Source organism: Tachyglossus aculeatus, unplaced genomic scaffold (assembly GCF_015852505.1).
Source record: "Tachyglossus aculeatus isolate mTacAcu1 unplaced genomic scaffold, mTacAcu1.pri SUPER_34, whole genome shotgun sequence".
Classification (NCBI taxonomy): domain Eukaryota; kingdom Metazoa; phylum Chordata; class Mammalia; order Monotremata; family Tachyglossidae; genus Tachyglossus; species Tachyglossus aculeatus.
Window position 1 is genome coordinate 1,461,110 of NW_024044839.1, and position 12,167 is coordinate 1,473,276.

At 54.2% G+C, this 12,167-nt stretch overlaps 1 protein-coding gene across 1 annotated transcript; it reads right to left on the reverse strand.

Annotated features, from left to right (window-relative positions):
- Window positions 1–1,753: 1,753 nt before the first annotated feature.
- ST6GALNAC1 (ST6 N-acetylgalactosaminide alpha-2,6-sialyltransferase 1) lies at window positions 1,754–10,885 on the reverse strand. The gene is made up of 9 exons (XM_038741920.1): window positions 10,749–10,885; window positions 6,989–7,655; window positions 5,660–5,828; window positions 3,889–4,060; window positions 3,447–3,585; window positions 3,254–3,357; window positions 3,013–3,102; window positions 2,793–2,892; window positions 1,754–2,127 (listed from the first exon to the last, which is right to left on the reverse strand). Exons 1-9 carry the CDS (start codon window positions 10,883–10,885, stop codon window positions 1,957–1,959), a joined length of 1,749 nt encoding a protein of 582 aa, XP_038597848.1. The 3' UTR covers window positions 1,754–1,956.
- Window positions 10,886–12,167: the final 1,282 nt, after the last annotated feature.

Sequence of the window (12,167 nt, forward strand, 5' to 3'; positions counted from 1 at the left end):
GTCAAGGAACTGTATTTTCTGAGCGCTTACTCTGTGCAGAGCCCTGTACTAAGCACTTAGGAGAGTACATACAGTATAACAGATTTGGTAGGCATGTTTCCTGCCCACAAGCTAGAAGAGCAGCAGCTTTAAGTCTAGAGTTTAGAGTATATATTTGAGTTCCTTTTTTTGCTAACAATGTTGTTATATATGTATATATGTTTGTACATATTTATTACTCTATTTATTTTACTTGTACATATCTATTCTATTGATTTTATTTTGTTAATGTGTTTGGTTTTGTTTTCTGTCTCCCCCTTCTAGACTGTGAGCCCACTGTTGGGTAGGGACCGTCTCTAGATGTTGCCAACCTGGACTTCCCAAGCGCTTAGTACAGTGCTCTGCACACAGTAAGCGCTCAATAAATACGATTGATTGATTGATTGATTGATTGATATTGATTGAGCCGGCGGGGTTGGGGAACCGCCACGGAGATGCTGCCACCTGGCGGCCCACCTCAGTACTGCGCCTCGCGGCCGCCCCGTCGGATCTTCTTCCCTCCGGCCTGCCTTCGTCCATCAGTGGAGGGTGACATAATAATAATAATAATAATGGCATTTATTAAGCGCCTACTATGTGCAAAGTGCTCACTCCCTTGGCCGCCCCCACACGCTGCTCAGCAGCCCCCGAAGCCCCTTCCCCTACCTTCCTCGATTTCCAAGGGTTCTGCTCCAAGACTGCAGCAGGAAGTTGCAACCCCCGTGGGAGGTGAATTAATTCACTCCTTCAGTCGTATTTATTGAGCACTTACTGTGTGCAGAGCACTGGACTAAGCGCTTGGGAAGTATAAGTTGGCAACATATAGAGACAGTCCCTACCCAACAGCGGGCTCACAGTCTAGAAGGGGGAGACAGACAACAAAGCAAAAAATAATAATAATGTTGGTATTTGTTAAGCGCTTAGTATGTGCCAAGCACTGTTCTAAGCGTTGGGGGTAGATACAAGGTAATCAGGTTGTCCCACGTGGGGCTCACGGTCTTCATCCCCATTGTACAGATGAGGGAACTGAGGCCCAGAGAATCAATCAATCAATTGCATTTATTGAGCGCTTACTGGCCTTTGGAGTCAGAGGTCATGGGTTCAAATACCGGTTCTGCCAACTGTCAGCTGTGTGACTTTGGGCAAGTCACTTAACTTCTCTGTGCCTCAGTTCCCTCATCTGTAAAATGGGGATTAAAACTGTGAGCCCCCCCGTGGGACAACCTGATCACCTTGTCACCTCCCGAGCGCTTAGAACAGTGCTTTGCACATAGTAAGCGCTTAATGCCATCATTATTATTATTACTGCATGCAGAGCACTGTACTAAGCGCTTGGGAAGTACAAGTTGGCAACATATAGAGATGGTCCCTACCCAACAGTGGGCTCAAAGTTAAGTGACTTGCCCGAGGTCACACAGCTGACAAGTGGCGGAGCCGGGATTAGAACCCACGACCTCTGGCTCCCCAGCTTGTGCTCTTTCCACTGAGCCACGCTGCTTTGTGAATCACAAAGGAGGGCGTCTGCCTGTCCGCCTCCCCATAGCCCGGACCTGTGCACCAGTTCCGGGGGGCGTGGGGGGAGTGCAGAGGGATTAGGGACTGTCTCTATATGTTGCCAATTTGTACTTCCCAAGCGCTTAGTACAGTGCTCTGCACATAGTAAGCGCTCAATAAATACGATTGATGATGATGATGATGATGAAAAAAAGAGAGGAAGGGCCCTTTTTGACTGTAAATCTCGAACTTGGCCCTTTATTCGCCTCCCATTTCGGTTACATATCCCCCGACTACTTCCCAGATCCAGGAGGCCGTCCCTCCTCATCCACCCAGGGCCCTTGGGCCAACCCACGGCCTAAATGCAGCTCGCCGGTCCTGGAGGGTGCATGCTCTTTCAGAGCGGGCAGACCCCGGCCGCCCCTGCGCCCGGCGGCCTGCAGCTCAGGCGCGTTGGAACAGCCGCATCACACCTTCGTCGTGCAGGCGCTTCCACAGTTGCCGCTCCAGCTCGAAGTCGTGGTTGATGTAGAACAGGAGCGGCTGCCACTTCTCGTCGTAGTAGTGGTCGGAGAAGCGCTCGTGGCCCTCCGTGATGTAGCCGTAGGCGCTCACCTACGGGGAAGGCCATGACTAGGGCCCCTTCCCTGCCTACCCCTGGGTCCCTGGGGCCTGATGTTCCCCTGCATATGCAGAGATCCAGATGATGATGGTATTTGTTAAGTGTTTACTACACTGTTCTAAGTGCTGGGGTAGATAAGAGGTAATCAGGTTGTCCCACCTGGGGCTCACAGTCTTAATCCCCCTTTTACAGATGAGGGCACTGAGGCACAGAGAAGTGAAGGGACTTGCCCAAAGTCACACAGCTGATAAGTGGCGGAGCCGGGATTAGAACCCATGACCTCTGACTCACAAGCTCGTACTCTTTCCACTAAGCCACGCTGCTTCTCAGAAGCAGACGTGCATCCGCACCTACGCAGAAGCAGATGTGCACGCATACCGACCCAGGAGCAGATGTGTGCACATACCTACCCAGTAGCGGGTGTTCACACACCCAGAGAACTAGATGTGTGCGTGCACACGTGTAAACCATGCTTTGCAGGCACACACAGGCCCCAGCTCCTGGCCTCTCCTCTAGCTCCAACTCCTCCGTCAAGGAGGGAGTCATGAGGCTGTTGGGGCAAGGGAGAGTGAGGCCGGTCCTTCTCCCCCACCTCCGACCAGCTCCATCCCCCTTGGGTGCCCCGAGTCCCACTCCACCCCCCACCCCGGACTCTTACCCGATCGCAGAGATGCAGGGCGGTGAGCAGCATCAGGGCGCCGGTGGTGGGGCGGTACAACCGCCAAAACTCCTTCTCCAGGGCCTTGGACCGCAGGAATCTGAAAGGTCCGGCCGGGCTGGGTCAGAGGGTGGGGAGTGGAGCGGAGCGGCCCCAAGAAGGAGCCCCAAGGGAGGCCAGGGACGGATGCCGACCCGGTCTGGCCACCACCCCTCCTCACCGGTTCTTCATGTAGCGGAGAAGGTCCGGGTGCAGGAGCAGGTACCGGTCCAGGCGGAAGGCATCACGGAACAGTTGCCGGGGCCGCTGCCTGCAGTCGGAGTGCCACGCTGGGACCTTGGAGGCTCCGTCCCCCGAGGCTGACTAGCCTCCCTCGTCCTCTGGACTCCCACCACCCCCACCGACCCTTGGGTGCAGAGGGCTCAGCCGCCAGGCTTAGGCCTCGCCGGGCAGGGTCTTACCGGAACCATGTGAAGTTGTCGGTCTCCAGGACCTGGTCCTGGAGGAGTGCCTTCAGCCACTCGTAGTCCCGCTCACCCTCCAGGAAGTGCAGGTAATGGACATCCTGGGGACCGACCGACCGGTCAGCGTGCAGGCCCCCGCCGTCCCGGAGACGCCCCTACCCTTCACACCTTCGCTCCCGGCCCGGCTCACCTTCCCGGAGGGAATCTGCCGGAAACCCCGCCTCCCCAGCTGCAGGAACGAAGCGGCCAGCGAGAAGGCGGTGAAGCCATAGAAGGAAGTCCGAGTGCCCACGTCCTGCTCGTAGCCCTGGATCACAGCCCCGCTCACCCTGAGGGGAGGGGGCGGGGGCTCTGGGAAGCCGGCTGGACCCGGGAGTCTGGGTTCCCAGGCTCCTGCTTCTCCGGGCACAGTGAGCCCCGGGGTTCTCGCCCTACAGCTGCTGCAGGGTAGGCCGAGGAAGGCCCCTCTAAACTGTCAGCTCCTTGAGGGCAGGGATCGGTCTTCAGCCTCTATAGTACCGGCCTGTCCCAAGTGCTTAGTGCAGTGCTCTGCACACTGTAAGCGCTCAACAAATACCTCAGATTGACAGGGGGAGGCCTAGAGTCAGCCAAGAGGGGCCCCCCACACTCACCGGAACACGTAGTCATGGCCATCGATCTCCTGGCCCACTCGCGAATCGTTCAAGATGCCGCCATTGCCCACCACGGCGCAGCTGATGCATGGAGGACCCCCTGGTGTGCGGGCAGCCAGGAGCAGCTGCTGCTGGGGCACAGCAGGAATCTGTGCCAGGACCTCCTGTACCACTAAGACACCCAGGGCCGGCTCAGAGAAAGGGACAGGGGAGGGCGGGGCGGCCTTCCAACTCACTCAAGCCCAGGGTGACTTCTCGGGGTGGTCGAGGAAGGGTGGGGGGCGTTGGGGACTTTGCCTCATGCTCACCTATAACACTAGGAGTCAACGAGGTCCCCCTGAACGGGACATGGGGCGGGGATCCAGGAATCCCAGCCTCTCATCCCGGCTCTGTCCCTGGCCTGCACTGGGACTGTGGCAAATTCCTTAGCCTTTCTGGGCCTCAGTTTCCTCCCCTGTCAAATAGAATAGGATCCCTGCTCTCCCTCTCAGACTGAGCTTAATACATCCCATAACATATTTAAGATTATGACTGTGTTTATTTTGATGCTACTGATGCTTGTCTGCTTGCTTTGTTTTGTTGTCTGTCTCCCCCTTCTAGACTGTGAGCCCGTTGTTGGGTAGGGATTGTCTCTATCTGTTGCTGAATTGTACTTTCCAAGTGCTTAGTACAATGCTCTGCACACAGTAAGCGCTCAATAAATATGACTGAATGAATGAATGAATGAACTTGATTGACTTGTATCTACCCCAGTGCTCAGAACAGTGCTTGACAACAAATCCATCAATAAATCAATCAATCGTATTTACTGAGTGCTTACTGTGTGCAGAGCACTGTACTAAGCACTTGGGACAGCATAATGTATCAGAGTGGGTAGATACGTTCCCTGCTCACAAGGAGGTTACAGTCAAGAAGAAGCGCTTAACAAATAACATAATAATAAGAATAACACAGAGGGCAGGGGAAACTTAGAACAGTGTCTGGTACATGGTAAGCCCTTAACAAAGATCTTAAAAGAAGTGCCCTGCTGTTCATTCATTCAATCGTATTTATTGAGCGCTTACTGTGTGCAAAGCACTGTACTAAGCTCAGTTGGCAACATATAGAGACGATCCCTGCTTGGGGTGGGAGGGATGGAAAGAGAGAAAAACCTGGGTCTGAAGAATTAGTGGACCCTCTGGCTGTGAGCCCGTTGTTGGGTAGGGACCGTCTCTATATGTTGCCGACTTGTACTTCCCAAGCGCTTAGTACAGTGCTCTGAACACAGTAAGCGCTCAATAAATACGACTGAATGAATGATGCTATTTCCTTATTTACTAAGAATTTGGATCGCGCTAAGCACAGGGGTCGATACAAGAGAAACAGATTGAACTCTGTCCTCGTCCCACTCGGGATTCCTTGTCCAAAAAAGCAGGCTCTTACGTTTTAAGACGGTAACCTCCCATTTTACAGATGAGGATGCTGAAGCTCAGAGGTTAAGGGACTTGCCCAAAACCACACAGCAAGCTAGGGGCAGACCTGGCCCCAAGCTCTTTCCACTAGGCCAGCCAAGCGGTGGGGGAAGAGCATAGAGAAGTTTAAGGTTGAAATGGGGGGAGAGTCTGTGGTTTAGCAGGTGCAGAAGGAGGCTGCCACCGCCCCCATCCCCTGATCCTCAGTCAACTGTGACTTTCCTGCCCCCGTTCCAAGCCCCGCAGTCCCCTTCCCCAAATGAATCAACCGCCCCGCAGGCCAGCCAGCCAGCCGGCCACCTGCCTCGGGGCCAACTTACGGGTCTGGTTGAGCTCCATGAAGCCAAAAGGAGGAACAAAGTGCTCCAGTCGCTGCCACTCTGCTTGGCTGAAATGAGCTGCATCCAGGAACAGCGTGAGGTTGGGCAGGAAGAGGTCCCGGAGCCATGGTGATCGGGTGACCTTGGCCTTGATCGAGTCGGGACAGCTCTGGGGACAGGAGGCGGGGCAGGGGCATGGGAGAGGGCTCCGGAAGCGGACAGCGGAGCCCGAGAGAATCCGGCCTGGATGGAGTTCCCGCCTCCCTTCCCCTGCAGGCACCTCTTCTAGACTGTGAGCCCGTTGTTGGGTAGGGACCGTCTCTATATGTTGCCAACTTGTACTTCCCAAGTGCTTAGTACAGTGCTCTGCACACAGTAAGCGCTCAATAAATACAATTGAATGAATGAATGCATTGTGACTCCCTTCTGAACCTTTTCCGAGGATCACCGAGCCCTCTCCCCGGGGCCCCAGGGAGCAATCCCAAACCAGGTTCTTCTGGGACTGGGAGAACCCGCAGCCCCCTCCCCGCTAAGTAAAGGGGCTTACTAAGCAAGTGCCCAGATGCACTATGTGCTTGAGCATGAATATGTGCAATCCCCAAGGGTTGCGTGTGTATGTCTGTGAGTGTAGGGACACGAGCAATCATTTGATGAGAATTTTGTACACGTGTGGGTTGTGTGCATGGTGTGTGCGTTTATGCAGGGGGGTGGGTGGGGAGCGGAGAGGGAGGTGCCGGGGGTGCGGATTCCCTCGTGGTGCCAGTGGGGATTAGAGCTGGGTGTGAAGTTGGAGCATTACCACTGAGTCACAGACCTTTAAAGGAAGAGGTGAACCCCCTCCCCTCCCCTCCGGCCACCCAACTCAGCTGAGCTGGCCCATCAGCAGGTCCTCACTGGAGGCTGCTTCACTGAGAGGCCATTAGATTGGAAGCCCCTTGAGGGCAGGGATTGCACATCTCTTCTCACCTGTGTTGTTCCAGCCTGGCAAGCACTCAGTACAGTGCTTGGTGCTCAGTAAATACCTCCGATTGATTGGTCGGGGCTCCAGGTCTTACCTCTCCCATGCCACCCTGCCACTGCCCCAGGGGCAAGAGCTTTGTTCATCTTCCAGCTTCCCGACTCCTCTGAACCCCAAAGGGCCAATGTGGACACGGAATGGGGGCGAATGGAAGCTGATAAGGGTTAGGGTGGACACTTACATCTCCCCGGGGGGAGCTGGGTTGGAAGAGAGAGAGAGAAAGAGAAAGAGAGAGAGAGAGTGTATGTGTGTACGTGTGTGTGTGTTTGTGCACATGCAGCAGCACAGGGGGACCCACAACTGGGACTCACGGTCTGTGGGCCCTTGGCCTCCAAGGTGTAATTTTCTTCAAAGTCCCACTGCGGCTCAGACTTGAATCTCGCTGCCTTCAGTCTCTGCTTGCCCCAGGGAGTGGAGCTCTGGCTCTGGCCGGGAGGGCTGTCCTGGGGGTAAGGGGTGCTCCAGGCTGAGGTTTCCCGAGCTGGAGGGATATATTGGGCTGGAGAGGTACTCCGGGCAGAGGTGTTACCAGGGGCAGAAGAGGTCAGGGCTCTTCCCCTGGGAGAAGGCATCTTTGCCTTTTGGGCTGGATTGGGTCCAGGCCATGGCCAAGTCTTCTTTTCTTGGGCTGCCACTGGAAACCCCTTCTCAGGAGCTGATGGTCGTCTTCTCTGGCTTCTCCCCGGACTCCTTCTCTCTCCCTGAATCCTTGGCATCGCTGTCCTCCTTTTGTCTTGGGCTCTGGCCGAGGTTTCTGGCCCCAGAGCCCGGGGAGTCATCCCAGGCTGTCCCTCTGGCATTTGCCTCCTGGCCTGAGAGTGGGCTGGGCTCCAGGGCTGTGAAGGTGGTGGGCTTCTCCCCTTTATGAGCTTCACCCCAGGGGATGCTGTTTCCAATCTGTTTTCTGGTAGCGCTGGAGATTGCCTCTTTGGAGCTGGTGCAGGGGGTCTGGCATTTGGTGGTCCTCGGATCCGGAGGCTGGGGACAAATAACCCATCTGTCAGTACCCCCGTTACCAAGCCCTGCACTGGTAAACCCATTGAACCTATGGAGAACGAGAATGGTTTCAGATCCTCTCTCCCTCTGGGAAAGGTCAGGATTCTTGAAACTGGGAATGTCCTAAGGACTCCAGGAAGGATCACACACCGTTGATCCTGCAGAAAATGGGCCCAACCTGCTCTCCAAAACTCTTGAATACAAGGGTATTTGCTCCTAGAACAGGTTACCAAGGGATGCTGTGAAATCTCTCCTGGAGATCTTCAAATGAAGGACAGAAAAAACCTTTCTGGAACAGATTATGCACAACTCTATCTGGAAGCCCAGAGCGGGGCAGGGAATTGAGGTCTCTCATGCATGCATCCTTCCTGCCTGGGTATTCTATTATTTTACAACAACCCACATTCTGCCCTTTGAGAGATCAGGGCGGTACCGAGATAGGGACCCAGGTGGAGGCAGAAAAATGATTAGGCCTGATTACAACTTCTAATTAAATAACCTTCAATTTCCAAGAATTTGGGTGCCTCCTCTCTTCTGTCTTCCTCGTGTTTACCAAATGCTCACCTGGGCCCGATGAACAGGTAAACAGCACGGGGTTTAGTCCTTGACCAGAATATCCCAGATCGTGATGATAAATCTGGACTCTAGCCAGAGACTCCAGTCAAAGGGAGAACCTCTCTCTGATCAGGAATATTCCAGTCAAGGACTCAACCCCGTGCTGTTTACCTGCTCATGGGACCCAGGTGAGCACTTGGTAAACATGACCAGGGCAAAAGAGGGGAGGCCCCCAAATTCATGGAAATCAGAGATTATTTAATTCTTGGAAATTGGAAGTTATTTCCACGGTGGGGAGGGGTGAGGGAAGCCCGCTCAAGCCAAAATGGTGAGAAACCTCAAAGGTAAATTAAGCAGAACATCCAGAATTTCTGGTCTCAAACTGAGAGATGGGGTCTGGTCAGTCCCAAAGCTGCCTTAATCACTTGCTAAACCAAGGCACAAGGGTGGGAGAGTAATTCTCCGGTTTTAATTACTGGCAGCTGGAGACCACTGGAGATGGTCTCCCCTCGAGGCTAATGTCTGCTCCGAAGCTCTTGAGCGGCATTGAGCTGTCTCGCTAAAATGGGGGACACTGGGAAGAAACCCTGTTGTTTCCCTGTCCGTCTGGGCCCTTCTTGGGAAGAAGGGAGGAAGACCTGAGGAAAGGGACCTTCTCCCTCCCTCAAACACAATTCGGTGCCCTGGTGGTACTTTGGAACTTGAGGAATATCTGTGAGTAGCACCTTTTTCCTGTTTGCTGGGTGGCCTGGCGCCGTGACATCGGCCGGGCCCAGGCAGGTTCATTTGAGTCAGGCGGCCCGGACTTCTCGCCACTGCCGCCTTCTCAAGACTCCCTGTTCTGGGCTATTAAAGATCAGGTCCTGCCCTGAACCTCTCTGGTGAATTTAGCTCAGGAAGGAAAGGGGGCTGCAAGAGGCAGACGGGAGAGGCTGAGTGTGGGGAGGGTGAGAGCACTGAGAGGGCCCCTGAGCTGGGATTTTAATCCCAGGAGACCGGCCTCCAAGTGTGGGGGAGAAGGGGCCGAAGCAGTGGGGGAGGAGACCCAGACACTATGTACCCTCAGAGCACGTAGTCAATCCCAGATATCTCAAACCCTCCCGGGGAAACTTGCATAGCCAACACGTGTATCAGAATCTTGCCCAGAACCCCAAGGCAAGTGTCCCGGGAGCAGCGAGGTCGATGGCAGTAGCAGTGGCCACCAACTGTGAACAGCTTCTCTGAAGCGCTCCATCGTTCCATCACCCTGAGTCACAGAAGTGCATGTCTGGGGGTCCTTTTGGGGGCCGGGACACCAGGCTGTGGCCACCTGGTGCCAAGACAGCCCCTGTAAAAGTGCTGGTCAGGCAGCGCATCTGACAGCGTGTGGGTAAAAGGGCATGCGTGTTGGGAGCGTGTGACTTTGCGGAGGGTGGTGGGGAAGCATGAGATAAAATGAATTTAGTGACTGACAAGGGGAAAAGCTCACCATCCCACAGCTATCTCCCACAGAATGCTCTCTTAGAAAGAACAGTTTCTCTCTCTTCCCCACTTCTCTCTGTCTCTCCCCTCTCTTCTTCCTCTGCTTTCCCTTCCCTTTGTCTCTCTCCCACAACTCTCTCTCCTCCCTCTTCTCTGTCTCTTGCCCCTCTTCCATTTTTCTCCATCTCTCAACCCTCTTCCCTCTCTCCCGCTTCTCGCCATCTGTCTCCCCATTCTCTTTGTTTCTCTCTCTCCCCTTCTGTCTCCACCATTTTCTCTTTCTCTCCATCTTTGTCTCCTGCATTCTCTCTCCCCTTCCCTCCATCTTTGTCTCCATTCCCCCTCTCTCCATCTTTGTCTCCTGCATTCTCTCCCCTTCTCTCCATCTTGATTCCATCATTCTTTCTGTCTCTCACCCCTTCTCTCCATTTTTGTTTCCCCATTCTGTCTCTCTGCCTACCTTCTCTCCATCTTTGCCTCCCCCTTTGTCTCTCTTTCCCATCTTCTGCCTCCCGTCTCTCCTCTTCTTCCTTCCATCTTTGTCTCCCCCATTCTCTGTCTCTCCCTATCTTCTCCCATCTCTCCCCATCTTCTCCATCTCTTTATCCCCTTCTTCTCTCCATCTTTGTCTTCCCCATTCTCTCTGTCTCTCCCCTTTTTTTTCTCCATCTTTGTCTCCACCATTTTCTCTGTTTCTCTCTCCACATATCTCTCTGTAGCCAACGGTTCTCACATCTGTCCTTTGTCCCCTTTCACCTTTGGACAAAAGCTTTCTTTCTCAAACCACACTGGCTAACTCTTGGCTTTATAAAGCCTCTCAAGGACCCCACAAACCCCTTCTCTGCCACCCCCGTTCCGAAAACCCCTTCCCTCCCCATCAGATAGATACCCTTGCCAGCCCCTAGTTTTCTCCCTAGGCTCCCTTTAGACTGAGCTCTGAGAAACTCGTGACACCCGACTGCAGGCCCAGCCCGGCCCCCCCACCAGGTCCCGCCAAACTCGGGGGATTCTAGGGTCCTTCTGGTCTCCTCGGCCACCAGACATCACGAGGCCCCTTACCTGGCCAGCTTTTCGAGCTCCCCAGTAAAAGACGATAGGGCGGTGAGGAGGAGCAGGCCTGAGGCTGCCGTGATGGGCCACAGGAGACCCCTGGCCTGTCGGCCCAGGCAGCCCAGCCTCCGCTGGCAGGCCCTCATGCCGCAAGCTAGGCCACACCGGGGCTGTTCTGGGCACCTTCACATCTCTTAGCGTGGTGGTTGCCAGGCTGGGAGTGCCCTTCCCAGGCCTCTCTGGACTGCAGGTGTGTGCTTCCTGCCCCAGCCAGGCTGAGCAACCTTCCCCGGGCGAATTCAATCTGTCTCCCTGCCAGAGAAGAGGGAGGGATCTCCAGGCCAGGGTGGCTTGGGAAAGAAGACACTCCTTCTGTTCCGACAAGTTTACCTCACCCCGTCACTCCTGGCCTCAAACGTAGATGGGAAACAACCCCCTCCCTGGCTTCTTGCTGCTGCTGTCGCTGGCTCCAGCTGCCCTGTCCCAAGGACCCCCTGGACATCAGGACTTGGGGCTAGAAACCAAACCGTTTCTCAGCTGAGCCTGGGCCTAGCCTGGAGAGAGCCCGAGTGGGAAGGGGGTGCCCCAAATCTTACACCCAACCCCACAGGCGAGAGCACGAGACCCCAGAAGAGAGCACAGAACACCCGGTGATGACCCGAGACCCCCAGACGACAGCACAAGACTCGAGATGACAGTGCGAGACCCCAGGCAAGAGCTCAAAACCCCCAACTGGAGCAGAAGGTCCCAGACAGATCACAGCACCAGGCCTGACAGAGGCTCAAAGCCCAGACAAGGGCTCAAAACCCCGGATGACGGCACACAAACTTAAAGTGGTTTAGGGAAGGGTCTTCCATCTCGTTCAATCAATACTTGCTGAGCACCTACTGTGGGCAGAGCACTTAAGAGAGTGGAGTAGAATTAGTAGGTACAATCCCTCCCTACAAGGAGCTTACAGTCTAACTGGGGAGACAGATGTAAAGCAATTTACAAACAGGAATGCTTGAAGTGTAGTATACAAACCAGTAACAGGAAGTAAGGAGGGCTAAAATGCTGTGGAGTCAGAGGACCTGGGTTCTAATCCCGGCTCTGTCACTTGTCTGCTGTGGAACCTTGGGCAAGTCATATCACTTCTCTGTGCCTCAGTTTCCTCATCTGTAAAATGGGAATTCAATAACTGTTTTCCCTCCCCCTTCTATTCATTCATTCATTCATTCATTCATTCATTCATTCGTATTCATTGAGTGCTTACTGTGTGCAGAGCACTGTACTAAGCGCTTGGAAAGTCCAAGTCGGCAACATACAGAGACGGTCCCTACCCAACAACGGGCTTATATGGTGAGTCCCACTTGGGACGGGGAGTTCTTCCAACTGTATTATCTTGTATCTAAGTGCTTAGCAAAGTATTTAGTCCATACGAAGCACATA